We start from the raw sequence: 14,619 nt of genomic DNA on the forward strand, positions 1-14,619 counted from the left end.
CCAGCCCCTCCTGCTCTCGCTCCCCTGGCCTCACGCTGCCCCTGCCCCTCTGGCCGCAGACCTCGGTGCCTGGCCCGCTCCTTCCAAACTGTTCGAAACGGTCCCCACGTCTAGGGCCATGGCACTGGCCTCAGCATCGGAGGACCCAAGGGCCAGGTTGCCAAGTCCTCGGGCAGACCTGGCGCAGGGAGGTACCCGGGCCGTCCCTGCAGACGGGATCACGGCACACAGCGACCCCCCACAACAGCTCCACAGAGAAGACCGCGGCGGCAACGTCCCACTACCCGTCCGTATGGCAGAACGTTCGAATGCGGGGTTTTTTGAGATTTCGAGAACTAAAGACACACAGCAGTGTCTGAGCACAGGGTCACCTCAGCTCTTTCGGGCGCCAGATTGGCCTCGTGGTGCCGACAGACACAGGAAAGGAATAGGGCTGAGAAGACCGACCTCCCGTTGGGATCTGTGTGGCCCTATTCTCCCACGGCCGCCGCTGAGGGAAGGCTCAAGGAGCAGGCCGCTGTGCTCCCGGGAGGGCTCCGGGAGGACGGCGGAGGCACTGACCTGCACCTCCTTCTCGGGAAGGAGGCCGCGCGTCCTCAACGCCTGCACGGCCTGGTCTCTCTCCAGCGTTAAGGCCTTGAGCACCCCCTCCTGGTCACGCAGTGTCCGCTCTGTCTCCTGGAGCTTGGCAGCCGCCTGGGGAGAGATGTGGGAGTCAGTGCCCGCTGGGAGGGTTACAAGGCAGCAGCCGACTCTCGGGTCCTTCCCGGGGAGCAGACAGCAGGCGCATGAGCGAGCAGCCCCCGAGGCCCAGGACCACGCGGCGGGCGCACGGGGCCGGCTGAGGGCAGCCCCAGACTCGGGTGTGGCCCTCCCAGCACACAGGAGCCAGGGACCCTCCCAGCACCGGTCAGTTAGGGGAACAGCTTGTGCAGTAAGAACTAAGAGGCCCTCAAAGGCTGTGGCCAGGACAGGGACCCCTTCCGCTGCTCTAATCATCGTTACACGACACGCTGCTCAGTGAGGCTCGGCATCTTCCAATCCCAACAACAATGCGGTGACAGCCCAGAGCCCTTGTCCGGGAGCCGCAGGGCGCTCCCAGGCCCTCCCAGCGCACGAGGACACCCGACAAGCCTGGGGACGCAGACCTGATCCCGCGCCTCGCTCAGGGCCCGAATCAGGTCCTCGGCCTTGCGGTACTGGTCCCTCTCCACGGCGTCACAGCGCTGCCGCCAGTCCAGCTCCAGCTGCGCCTTCTCGCGCTCCAGGCCCCGCTCCCTCTCCTCGGCTGCGGACAGCTGCTGCTTGTACCTCGGGGACAGGACAAGCACGGAGGTTAATGACTTGCACATGAAGCAAAGGTGTGCTGCAGGGGGCGGGGCGGGGGGAGGGCACCACACACCGCGGTTGGGCCCCCTCCAGGCTGGCCCATTCCCAGGCACTCGCGCACACACGGCATGCCAGGGGGTGGGGGCGCGCAGCCGGGAGGGGTCCCTGCAGCGTGGACACGGAGGGCAGGCTTGGGTTCAGAAAGGAGCAGCCAGCAAGGACCCCCAGCTCCGAGGAAGACCAAACTCAAGAAACACAAGAGCCCGTCCGGAAGAAGAGAAGGAAGCCAACAAACCTGGGGGAGAGAAGGAGAAGTGGCCCCAGCAGAGAAATGTGAGCAGGCTTCAGAGCGACCGCCGGGACAGAGAGAGTCTCCAGGGCTCAGAGGACCGACGCCCATCTCAGAGCAGGTCCAGAGAGATCAGAACCGAGCAAGCAAAGGAGAAAACCCAGCACAACCCGGGGAGACACGTGTCCTCGGACCAGACAGGCTCGCCGAGCGCTCCGCCGGGGAGCTTTACGGAGGCACACGCGTAGACGCCGCGCACAGCGCTGGCCCAGGATGAAAAGCCTCAGGGGAGACAGAGTGCGTGCCAGACGGGTCCCAGGCCTCTCGTCGGCCACGTGGGGGCAACGCATGGTGGTGGCTCTGGACGGCCTCCCCCTAAGGGTGGCCGGGGTGTGCATGATGGGATGGGCGTGCCCCTGACCAGATGAGGCCACGCAAGGCCTCATCCTGCCCACGGGAGGGAGTTTCCCGCCGCCCCGAGAAGCCACAGTGTCAGGCCCTGCAGACACCTCTGGGGCTCATGGCCGCTGGGAAGGACCCCCCGCCAGCCTGAAGGAGCCTGGAAGGAAGGGGCGGCCTGGCCGATGTCGTGGCCCCCGCCTCATGAGACCCTGTGCCGGGGATACAGCTGAGCCGAGCCAGACTCCTGACCACAGACACCGAGACAATAAGTGGGTATGTTCATGCCACTAAGTTAGCAGTGATTTGTTCCAGAGCAACAATAAAGTAACACATAATGGATTCCAAATCCGGCAGGAGGGTCGCCTGGGTCACTCAGTCAGGTGTCTGCCCTCGGCTCAGGTCATGATCCCGGGGTCCTGGGATCGAGCCCCAAGTCAGGCTCCCTGCTCAGCGGGGAGCCTGCTTCCCACTCTGCTGCTCCCCCTGCTCGTGCCCTTGCTGTCTCTCTCTATCAAACAAATAAATAAAATATTTTTAAAAACCCAGGGGAAATCGATCCGGAATTTGGCATCCTAAACCCAGCAAAATCAGCACTGACACAGGAAGGCAGAGGCAGGACACCCTCAGACACAGAAGCTCAGAGCAGCGGGACGGGGCTTCACAAGTGTGGGGAAAGCCCACTTGTTTATTTCTTTAGAAGATTTATTTATTTTTGAGAGAGAGAGAAACACAAGCTGGTGAAGGGGCAGAGGGAGAGAGAGAATCTCGAGTAGACTCCCCGCTGAGCACAGGGCCTGACGTGGGGCTCGATCCCATGACCCTGAGGTCACGACCTGAGTGGAAACCAAGAGTCGGACGCTCAACCGACTGAGCCCCAGGTGCCGCCGGGTTGTTTATTTTTAAATGTGCACTGAAGGCCATAGCTCTGTAGAATGGCAGGAAACGCCACAGCACTGTCCTGCCACCATGAAGTCCCGGAATGCCTGTGCTCCCTGCACGTGGGTCCCGTGGGGCAGGAGCAGACACAGAATGTGTTCTCTGTCCACAGCAGAAGTGAATTAAAATCAGAAACACAAAGATATCTGGAAATCTCAAAATGATGGGAAACCTAGGAACATATTTCTAAACAGCTGCCGACCGAGGAAGAAATCACAAGGAAAATTATGAAGTATTTTTACCCGAATCATACCAAAATTGGTGGACGGCAGCAAAGTAGTGTTCAGAAGGGCACGCCCAGCACGAAATACTTACGTTTCTCAGACAAGCAGAGCCAAGGGCCCGCCGTCATCAGCTGTGAAAAGAACATCCGACGGAAGCCAAGCGAAGCAGAAGGGGTAGAGGTGAGAGGGCAGGAACCCAGAGAACCGCGGGGAAGCTCTCTGAAAAGATCGGCAGAATCGACAGATCTCCAGCGAGACCAACCCAGAACAGCAGAGACGGCGACGACAGGCCGTGGGCACACCGGGGAGACAAACCCCAGGAGCGATTCCGGGCCCTTGAAGTCAGCAACGACACGAAATGGGCAAACCGCCCGAAAGACTCGAAGTCGCAAACTGACACAGAAACACAGAAACCCTGCGGCAAGCACGCGGAGAAGCCGGAGGCGAGGTGCCCCCGGATGGCATGTGGGGGGGGGAGGCTGTGGGGCTGGGGCGTGAGGAGAGGGCGCCAGCCGGCCAGGGCCAGGTCTCAGGTCTCGGCTGCGGGGGCGGCAGAGCGGGCACAGGCCGGTCAAGACTCACCGACCGTACGGCTGAAACGAGCGCGTCTCATTACATTTCAGTGACTCAAGAAAGCGGGTGGGTTCTCGACTCGAGCGTTCACTCCCCCTGGGGACAGCAGCAGCCGCCCCGGAGACCGGAAGCAGCGACTGTCCCCACAGGACCGAGCAGCAGGAACGCTGCCGTGTGCCCGCGACAGCCCCGAGCCCACTCCCAAGGCGAGGCCTTGTCTGGCCGCCCTCCCTCAGCCCGTCCCCTTGCTCCCCTCTCGCGACCCGACGTCCCTCTTCTTCCTGTCTCCCGTCCTTCTCCCTCAGTGGGCTACGAGGCCAGGGCCTGCATTCGGTTCCCTTTTGTACCCCTAGTGCCAGAACGGCCCCGGGCCCGAAGGAGACACGCGGTGGAAAGACCCCTTGGGGCAGCTGTGGGGACAGTCACCTTCCGATGTCCTGCTGGCATCTGGCCAGATGTGCCTTGAGTTCCACTGCCTCCGCCTGCAGCGACTGAATCTGGAGGTCCTTGGAGATCATCTCCTTGGACAGCTCAGCGATCTGGGCATCCCAGCCGGATCTCAGAGCCAACGCGTCTTCCCGAAGTCTGCACAAGGAAGGGAGGCCGCATGTGCTCGCTCGAGCTCTCTTTTCCACGGTGCCCCCCACGCGCACACCCCCGCACGCGCACGCCGCCCTCGGAGGAAGTCCGCACGCCAGCGTCTCCCCGTCAGGGTGGGGCCTTCCTCACCCAGACGAGGAAACGGTCCTACCCGAGCAGAAGCACCCGTCCACCCATCCCGCCGACCCAGCTGCCCACTGAACTCCTACGACACGCTAAGTCCATGCCAGCCGTGCAGGGCAGACGTGAGCCATGGGGTGGTGTCGCTGGGCTCACCTGTGCCACGCCTCGCGCAGCCCTCTACGTCGGGACAAATGTTTGCAAATTCAACAGTGACGTGAGCTTGTACAGAAACCCCTCCTCCACCTGGCAGAATTCCCAAAACTTGGATAATATCCCCAGAATAAAAACCCTAGAGAAGACACCTAGAGCTGCTGCCCAGGGAAGTCGTAGTGCTGACGGCACCAGAGGCCCCTGGGGTTCACTCCGTCCGCAGCCCGGTCATCAGGGGAAGAGGCACTGGGCCACCCCCTCCGGAGGAAAGCAAGCCTGGGGGGCAAACATCCAGTCTCGGAGTCCCGCTGCTTGAGGTGTCACAGGCGTCTCAGAGGACGAGGAAAGTCTGTCAACACAGAGTTCCAGCTTGACTCTTAGACACCAGAAAAAGACCATGTTTCTTCAGATGCTTTCAACAAATTATTTCTAGTACGATGCATACGAACTCACCCTGACCTCGTACCTGTTCTAACGTCAGGAAGGGCTACACAAGCGGGGCACCTGGGCGGCTCAGGGGGTTAAGCCTCTGCCTTCGGCTCAGGTCATGATCCCAGGATCCTGGGATCGAGCCCCGCATGGGGCTCTCTGCTCAGCGGGGAGCCTACTCCTTCCTCTCTCTGCCTGCCTCTGCCTGCTTGTGGTCTCTGTCTCTCTCAAACAAAAAAATAAAACCTTAAAAAAAATAAAACAAAGGAAGGGCCGCACGAGGTTGGAAGCTTCAGCGCACACCCAGTGAAGACAGCACCAGAAGTGGGTCTGAAGTGAGATGCAGCTTCACAATTTAGCACCCCAAAATGCAAAATATCTCCATATTCGTTTTTTTCAGGCAAAAATTACTAGTTCTTATTCCGATTACTTGTTATTGATGCAACATGTGATTGGGTTAAACAGTCTCCCCTCTCTTTTTGTGCCTTAACGGTGGACACCGGAAAGTGGCCCCACCTGTGGGGCCAGTCATGACTATGTTGCAGGTGATGCGGCAACAGAGAACACAGACGGGTTCTCACAAAGCCTCTCGGGGCCTCGGCGTCTCTCCTGTGGCGTTCGCGACCTACTGCCCTCAGGAAAATCATCACAAATACGCCCAAAGAAATAGATCAAAATATGGGGTGTTTTTGTCACTGGTTTTCAAACAGCATATGTCTTAGTAGGAGAAGACACAGACTGTCCCGGGCACGGTGGCCCCAGGCAGCACCCGTGTCCCAGGCCACTCAGAGCACCAGTGAGGAACACAAGGACAGACGCGTCGAAGGGTAAGAGCCGGGGCCTCTGGTGAGGAAGTTCTGTAGATGCTGCCGGCGGCCGCGAGAAGGGCCCACACAGAGCCTCGCAGCCCGGGCGCCCGTCACACTGTCACTTCTGCGTCTCCAGCTGCTGCCGCTTGTGCTGAACGGATCGAGCGCGACCGTGCGTCCAATCTAAGGAAAGCTTCCTGAAGGAGCGCGAGCTTCCCGGCGCGGCGCGGTTGTAAGAACCATCTTCCCCTGATGGAGACGTGACTGGGCAGAGCACCCTCCCTAGAACGCAGCCCGGCTCATTCCCCAGACGGACAGGAAAAGCCAGTTGCTAGCACGGCGAACACTGGCCGATGGCCGATTTAGCTGGCTTGATCGGACAGGCTCAGTAAACACGGCTTCTCCAAGTATCACCTCCTCACTGGCGGCCGGGAGACCGAAGTCCAATCCCCAGTCCCGTTCGCAGAGCTTCTACACGCCCGCCGGCCTGCCCAGACGCTGCCCACGGAGCCCGCCGGCCTGCACGCACACCGTGCACAGTGCAGTACGCACACCTGCTTACAGTCATGCCTGGTGAGGCGCTGGGAAGAAAGCTCCGGTCAAGAAGAGACCAGCCGAGAGGCGCCGGGGAGGCTCAGGGGGTGAAGCCTCTGCCTTCGGCTCAGATCCTGGTCTCAGGGTCCTGGGATCGAGCCCCGCATCGGGCTCTCTGCTCGGCGGGGAGCCCGTTTCTCCCTCTCTCTGCCTGCCTCTCTGCCTGCTTGTGATCTCTGTCTGTCACATAAATAAATAAAATCTTTATAAAGAAGAAGAAGAAGAAGAAACCAGCGGAACACTGCGCAGCCGTCAAACCCCCCAGATCCTGCCCTTTACAAAGACGCAGATGGAACTCGAGGGTATTACGCTGAGCGAAGTAAGTCAGTCAGAGAAAGACAATTATCGTATGATTTCCCTGATACGAGGAATTTGAGAAACAAGACAGAGCAGCAAAGGGGAAGGGAGGGAAAAACAAAACAAGACGAAATCGGGGGAGACAAACCATAAGAGACCTTGGGAAACAGACAGAGGGTGGCTGGAGGGGCGAGGCTGGGGACCCAGGGGCACTGGGTGACGGGCACTAGGGAGGACACGGGATGCGATGAGCACCGGGTGTTGTGAGCAACTGATGCATCACTGACCTCTGTCCCTGAAACTAATAGTACATTCTGTGTTAATTGATTGAATTTAAATAGAAAAATAAAGTTAAAAAAAAAAGAAACCAGTTGATGGAGAAATTGGAATCCTTGTGCAAAACAGCCCATTCGCTGTGAAAACCAGTCTGGCAGCTCCTCAGAAAGTTAAACATGGGGGTACCCGGGGGGCTCCGTCAGTTGAGCCTCTGCCTTGGGCTCAGATCCTGGTCTCAGGGTCCTGCGATCGAGCCCCACATTGGGGTCCCTGCTCAGCGGGGAGCCTGCTTCTCCCTCTGCCTCTGCCTCTGCTCCTCCTGCTTTACCCTCACGGTCTCGGACAAATAAATAAATAAAATCTTTAAAAAAAGTCAAACACAGATTGACCATACGATCCAGCAATCCACCTTCCGGGTGCATTCCCCCACAAGTGAACAGGCACCCGCCTATCCGCACTCGAGGCAACACTGTTTACAACAGCCACGAGGTGGAAACAACCTAAGTGTCCACTGACAGACGAATGGGTACAGAGAGTGCGGTCCAGCCAGGCAGCCAGGGAAAGGAAGGACACCCTGTCACCTGCCCCAGCAACGGTGGACCCAGGAGGCGCGACGGCCAGTGGAATACACCAGTCACCGAAGGACAGACACTGCAGGATTCCACCCAGACGAGGGACCAAGAATCATCAACGTCCTAGAGACACAGCGTGGACGGTGGGACCCGGGAGGTGGAGGAGGGGAACGGGAAGGGACATTTGGTGGCCATACAATGCAGCCAACTGCGCACTTTAAATGGCCAAGATGGTAAATGTCACATGATGCACACTTGACCACAATCGCATACGTCCATACATACGCACACACGGCGCGGTCTGAAGACAAGACGAGAAGGCGGCCGAAGGAGAAGGACCAGAGACCGAACCCTCCGCGGCCGCGGCGGGCGCCCTCAGCCACCGGGCCCTCCCGCGTGTGCGCTCACCTGTCCAGGGCGGCATCCTTCTCCCTCAGCGTGTCCCCCTGCCTCCACTCGGCCCGGCGCAGCTGCAGCTCGAGGGCCTCACAGCGGGCCTGCAGCTCCCGGGCCCGGGCCTCCAGCGCCTGCTGCTGCTCCGCGTGGGCGCCCTTCACAGCCACCAGCGCCGCGTCCCTCTCCCTGGCCACACGGTCCAGCTCCTCATGCCTGGAACACAGGCAGGTGTCACAGCGGCGCACGGCCCCGCTCGGTCCCCAGACCACACGTGCCTCTCCCGTGCTCAGGGGCTGCCGTCCCGGGACCTGAGCCGTGGTGCGTCCCGCCCGGCCACCGGGGCAGCGGCCACTGGAGCGCGCGCTCGCACTGCTCAGGCGAATACTGGCTGAAGGGCTCTTAGAGGCCGGGTCCCTGGGCGACTCTGGAGCTGACGCCCCCAGAAGACAGACGGCGGCGACAGGGGCTCAAGGAGTCCCACCGATGCCCCCAGCAGCTTTCCTACTGGGCCCTGAAAGCAGGGCGCAGCCCAGCAGCCCTCTGTCACCCAGAACCCTAAGGCTGTCCCTGCGACTGGGGACCGCAGGACACTGGCTGCTTCTCTTTTTTTTTTCAAGATTTTATTCATTTATTACAGAGAGAGAGAGTGCAAGCACAGGGGAGCTGGAGAGGGAGAAGCAGGCTCCCCACTAAGCAGGGAGCCTGGTGTGAGGCTCGATCCCAGGACCCCGGGATCATGACCTGAGCCGAAGGCAGAGGCTTTAACCCACTGAGCCCCCCAGCGCCCCTTCCACTGAGCCCCCCAGCGCCCCTTCCATTAGCATTTTTCAGTGAGATGGTGAAGCCTTATTCAACCAGGCCACGTTAACATACTTTCACTCTAATTACAATCAAGCTTCACCTCACCCGTGTTGCGACCTGCTCCGTGTTTTCTACCCTCCGTCGGCAAACACGTGACCGCGTGCTCGCGTCTGGCGGCACAGGCCTTTCCCTCGTGGAACCGGGAGAAGACCGATCGCCACGGCTGGGGAAGGAGCAGACTCACTTCCGAACTGCACTGCGCGGCTGCTGCTCAGTGGCTCTCAAAAGACCAACACAGATGCCGGGCTGGGAAGCTTGCCCTCCGTCGCCGGGCTCCACTGGTGCCACTTGCGTCACCGCACTGTCACACAGCGCGGTCTGACGTGAAGCATCTGGATGCGCTCTAACGTGTCACGTGTATTAGCACCAAACTATCCTAACCTAGAGCACTTGGGTGCGTTTTACAAGGTGTGCTCTGTGATTCCCAGTGTTTTGACAATTCTCCAAACACGTGCAGACCCGCTGGGCCCGAGACGGAGTGAGAGGCTCTCGCAGAGCGCCCTGACCCGCTAACAGTCTCCCAGCAAGGGCGGGCTCTCCCGAGCAGGCGACCTGCTCAACACTGTCCCTAAACGGAAACTGAATCCACGAGCCCGAGGTTTTAGGGAGAAATGGTAAAGCTTGCGACAAAATTAAAAGCATCTTACTGTGTACACATCACGCTGGCAAACGTGTTCTCTGAGTCACAACCTTCCAGTTTCCCAGCTTTTCAGGACGAGGGGTTCCCAAGCTGTCGCTAAGTAGAAGGGCACCAGGTGTACGTAGTTACAGAGTAAGTCTCAGAGAAGCCTCTTATCCAAACTTCGGGAAACAGCGAACATAATGATCCTGCCGACGGAGCCAGGCACCACCAGCTCTCCGCTCCACAGAGCGGCCAGCAGACATGTGACCTACAGTCACGCTGGGGGGCAAGGCCAGCAGGTGGCTCCTGGCACGGAACGGGAAGGTGTTCAAAGCCCAGGGGATGCTGCCACAGAGTCCCCCAGCTGCCTTCTGACCGTGCGTGTGACGAGGTGGGCAGCCCCACGCAGGGGCTCGCAAACTGATGTGGGGACCCCCTCCCTTCCGTCGGGGGAGCATTCCTAAGGAGACTTACACTTAATCACTGAATTTTATAGTGTGGTATATTGTCTTGTAAAGTATGTGCAAATAATTATCAGAATACCTTCACTTAGAAACCTTTTAGAAGGGGCGCCTGGGTGGCTCAGTGGGTTAAAGCCTCTGCCTTCAGCTCGGGTCATGATCCCAGGGTCCTGGGATCGAGCCCCACATCAGACTCTCTGCTCAGCAGGGAGCCTGCCTCCCCCACCCCTACGTGCCTCTGCCTACTTGTGATCTCTGTCTGTTAAACGAATAAATAAAATCTTTGGGGAAAAAAAAAAAGAAACCTTTTAGAACACTTATAGCCTTGTGACCCTAGCAAGTTTCATTGTTTTTAGTTTATATAGACATAGGTATTGTTACGTATACATACACCACGTGTATAGAGAAGATTGATTTCAAATTTTTTTTTTAAAGATTTTTTATTTATTTGACAGAGACATAGCGAGAGAAGGAACACAAACAGGGGGAGTGGGAGAGGGAGAAGCAGGCTTCTAGTGGAGCAGGGAGCCCAACGTGGGCCTCGACCCCAGGACTCTGGGATCATGACCTGAGCCGAAGGCAGACACCCCACCACTGAGCCACCCAGGTGCCCTGATTTCGTATTTCCTAAGCATAAAAAATACATTATGGGGCGCCTGGGGGGCTCAGTCAGTGGAACGCCTGCCTTCGGCTCAGGTCACGATCCTGGGGTCCTGGGATTGAGCCCCGCATTAGCCTCCCTGCTCGGCGGGGAGCCTGCTTCCCCCTTTGCTGCTCCCCCCTGCTTGTGCTCTTTCTTGGCTCTCTCAAATGAATGTATAAAATCTTTAAAAAGAAAAGAAAAATACCTACTCATTTCACTAGGCCATGACAATCAGATTCCTGATTTCGGCTCGGGTCACGACCCCAGGGCCCTGGGATGGAACCCCGCATCAGGGCGCCTGCTTGAAATTTTCTCCCTCTGCCCCTCCCCTTCACATGTGCACGCTCACTCGCTCTCTAAAATAAATCAATCTTTTAAAAAAGAGTGACCAGTTTTACTTCTTTTCTTTTCTTTTTTTTGTTTTTAAGAGATTTTAAAGTAATCTCCTCACCGAATGTGGGGCTTAAACTCACAACCCCGAGAACCAGAGTCATGTGCTCCAACGGAGCCAGCTAGACACCCCTGAACAGTTTTGCTTCTAAATGTCAATATTTATAATATGCTAAAACTGTACTCATCTGCAACTGTTTCAGTTTATGGCTCTGTCGGTGGTGTGCGGCTCTTGATCTTGGGGTCGTGAATTCAAGCCCCACGTGGGATGTAAACATTACTTAAGTAAATAAACTTAAAAGGAAAAAGGCTCTAGCTGTGGGCATGAAGAGGAATGCTGTCTGTCGCCACTGGCCTGTGTGGGTCTGAGCCGGACCACATCGTGCTGTGTCCGTGGCGCCCGCGTGTCCCTGGCAGGGGCACAAACACCACGTCCGCCCCCGCTCCCGCAAGCCAGCCGGGCCGAGGCGTGCGTGGGCCGATGGCAGCTGCACAGTGGCCCGGAAGGCAGCTCCCAGCTCTGGTCTGACTACGGGTGAAAAGGCCGTAGACAGTCTGTGAAGTTCTTCTCCTCAGGGTGTGCACACCACACATCACAGCCAGAAAACCCAGAAATGCACCCGACGGCCCACGCTGCCCCACCCTCCACCGTTCCCGTGACCACGTAGCCTCACAGCCGCACCTGTGCTTACCTCCAGCCTGGTGCTTTCCAGAAAAGGAAGAGGGCGACTCCTGCGGCAGGTGAACGGTGCACACTGCCCCCCCCCCACCCCGGGGCTCTCAGGGGCCCACCTAACCCCATGCCAGGGCTGCTCCCAAGGGCACGCGCTCCCGCATGCCCGCCCTCCCCCAGGACTGTGCCTTGTGCCCTCACTCAGCCCCCCTCATCCTGCGGGCCTCGCATGCCTCAGCCCGGACGGGCCACCACGGGCTCTCTCAGGGTCCCCGCCTGGGGGATGCCGTGCCGTCTATGCCGTCTACAGGCTGGGCGTCCCGACACCGCAGTGCAGGGCGTGCGGCCGGTCCTGAGGGATGAGATGAGCATCTCTGCAGGAAGGGGGGGTCTGGGGAAGGTACAGCCAGGAGAGTGGGAGCACTTTGCCAGGATAACATAGAAATGAAAGGCGACTATCACCAAAGTAACCTTTGTTGCTGCGGTCTAAAACTAACGAACTGATTCATAAAACTGTTTTTTTTTTCCCGAGACAGCTCGTGCCTGCGTGAGACTGGGGGAGGGGCAGAGGGCGTCCCAAGCAGGCTCCATGCTCAGCACCAGCCTCATGTGGGGCTCGATCTCACGACCCCAAGATCATGACCCCGGACGAAATCAAGAGTCACATGCTTAACCCACGGAGCCAGCCAGGCGCTGGCTTTAATGAAGCGTTTATGTTTCAAAGTCTCAAAACACCAGGGTGCCCGCTGGCTCAGTCAGCGGAGGGTGCACCTCTAGGTCTCGGGGTCCTGACTTTAAGCCCCACGTTGGGTGTAGAGATTACTTAAAAATAAAACCTTGGGAAAATCCTTAAATAAAAAGTTTTTTAAAGACTAAAAAGCCTAACTACACGCAGAAAATCCTGAACAGAGCACGGAAGCAGACCCAAAGCAGGGAGTTCAAAGGCCAGACGGCCCACGGCTGGTGGGAGCCTCGGCCTGGCCCTAACCCCTCGTGGCCAGGCTGGGGGCCAGGAGCACTCACTTCCTCCTGGCCACCTCCTCTTCTTTCTTCCTGGAGAGCTGCACACAGTTCAGTCTGTCCTCTAAGTCCTTTATCCTAAAAAGGAGGAAATGTCACTGGGAAAAGCAGACGAGGGCCCCCCCAAGCCGGACAACCCATGGAGGCCCCCGGCCGGAGGAGGCAGGGGGAGGCAGGGGCAGGCAGGGGCAGGCAGGGGCAGGCAGGTGCGGCTGCGCACCGGGCGTCCTTGGCGGCGGCCACGTCCCTGAGCTCCTGCTCCCTGCGCCGCAGCGCGTCCTCCAGCCCCGCGCCGGTAGCCTCCGCGCTCCGCAGCGACTCCGCGGCCTGGGCGGCTGCCTCCTTCACAACCGCCAGCTCCTCGTTCAACACTTTCACCTTCGAGAGATGAAGAATTCAGGGAGAGGCTGGGCCTGGAACGGGGCGGTGAGGAGGAAACGACGCGGAGCAGTGCACCGCAGGTGTGGCACGACGGCGGCTCGCTTCTCAAACAAGCTTTCTGGGCTCAGGCTCCGCGGCTGCGAACCCCGGCCCCGGTAAGGCCTGCAGCGCCCGCATCGCTGGTGCATGGAATCTGCCCTGCCCTCCAGGCATCGCTGGTGCAGGGGTCTGGCCCGGCAGGCAGAGGGAGGTGGGGCAGGGCCCATCCCACTGTGGAGCTCAGGACACAGACCCGCGGTCCCGCTGGCCCTCTCCCCACCGGCTCTCACAGCCCCTCAGGCCTCCTGAAGGTCACTGCAGGGCTCCTCCGGGAGTGCAGTCAGGCGCACGGATGCACGGGGCCAGACGGGGCCTGAGACGATGTGGAGCACTGGTGTCCCTGCCAGGATGTGAGGGCGGGCTGGGAGCTGCCTGGCCCGCGCCAGTCACGGGAACTGGTCAGGGTTCCCGGGCCCTCTGGCTGGCCCAGCACTGCCCTGGGACTGCAGCATTGTGGGGAGGCTGAAGGCCTGTGGGAGGGCCCTTCCCGACTGGGGGGCGGGGTTGCTCCTACAGACACCTGCTGGGCGGGAGGCAGATGCAACCCGGGGGCGGGGGGGTGGAGGGGGGGCGCGGGCAGTGCCAGGCCATGAGTCCTCCCTGCTTCCTGGCCCCCCGCACAGCCTCCCACTTCCCCAAAGCGGGCCCTGTCCCCGCGCTAAACTTCAGACGTGCACGCTGCTCGCTGATGGGCGCTCACTGTGGCCGGGTGCACAGGCTGCACACAGGCCCTGACCACCTGCCTGGCCTCCTCCGCTGTCAGTGGGGGATGAGCAGCACCTCCCCAGAGGCACGTTCCCAGTGGTCACAGAGGCCACACCAGTGACAGGCTATATGGACGGATTCGGGGGGCACTTTATCCTGGGAGGGGCCCCCTTCCCCAAGGCTGGGGAAACCAGAGCCTGGCACCAGCCCTCCTCTCCCTCAGGAGAAGGGCCGTGCAGCAGGCACTACGATGGGCATAAGCCCTGACCCCAGTACAACAAGGGAGACCTCTGTGTGAAGCCCGCCTTCCTGCAGCCCAGCAGTGGCACCGGATGTCTGGGGAGGGAGCGGTCATCGACCAAAGGCCATCCCCACCTTGAGCTCATGAGTCAAGACCACGTTGCTCATGCTGTCTGCCTGCAGGCGGAACCCATGCTCCCGCTTCTGCATTTCCGACTTGAATTCCAGCAGCAGCTCCTGAAACAGAAGGGGCTGGCGGTGAGAGGAGGCCATCAGCCCCAGCAGAGAAGCCCCCACAACGAGGACCCGATGAGCGGGCCCGAAGCCGGCAGGACACCGAGGTCCCTGGAGGCAGAGGCGCCACACGAGTCACGTCCGTGTAAACCTCCAGGGTCTCCTGCAGCGTCCGAGCGCCTCGAGGGATTGCCCCAGGGATCTGCCAGGTGTCCACGGAGCCGCCAGGCCTGTCCGCTGGGCACACACAGACGAGGACCTGCTGGGGGCCTGTGACAGAGGCCCTTGGGC

The 14,619-nt window shown here is 59.6% G+C and overlaps 1 protein-coding gene across 1 annotated transcript in view; it reads right to left on the reverse strand.

Annotated features, from left to right (window-relative positions):
- CCDC57 (coiled-coil domain containing 57) overlaps nt 1–14,619 on the reverse strand; it is a gene marked incomplete at its 3' end in the record, with an annotated part of 81,142 nt that overhangs the window by 57,216 nt on the left and 9,307 nt on the right. The window contains exons 4-10 of the mRNA XM_080825584.1: nt 14,230–14,331; nt 12,890–13,047; nt 12,673–12,747; nt 8,012–8,212; nt 4,180–4,338; nt 1,149–1,311; nt 562–696 (exon numbers count right to left, since the gene is read on the reverse strand). Coding sequence (XP_080681710.1) covers nt 562–696; nt 1,149–1,311; nt 4,180–4,338; nt 8,012–8,212; nt 12,673–12,747; nt 12,890–13,047; nt 14,230–14,331 — 993 coding nt within the window. The remainder of the gene's footprint in view (nt 1–561; nt 697–1,148; nt 1,312–4,179; nt 4,339–8,011; nt 8,213–12,672; nt 12,748–12,889; nt 13,048–14,229; nt 14,332–14,619) is intronic.

This window comes from Martes martes (assembly GCF_963455335.1).
Source record: "Martes martes genome assembly, chromosome: 16".
NCBI classification, from domain to species: domain Eukaryota; kingdom Metazoa; phylum Chordata; class Mammalia; order Carnivora; family Mustelidae; genus Martes; species Martes martes.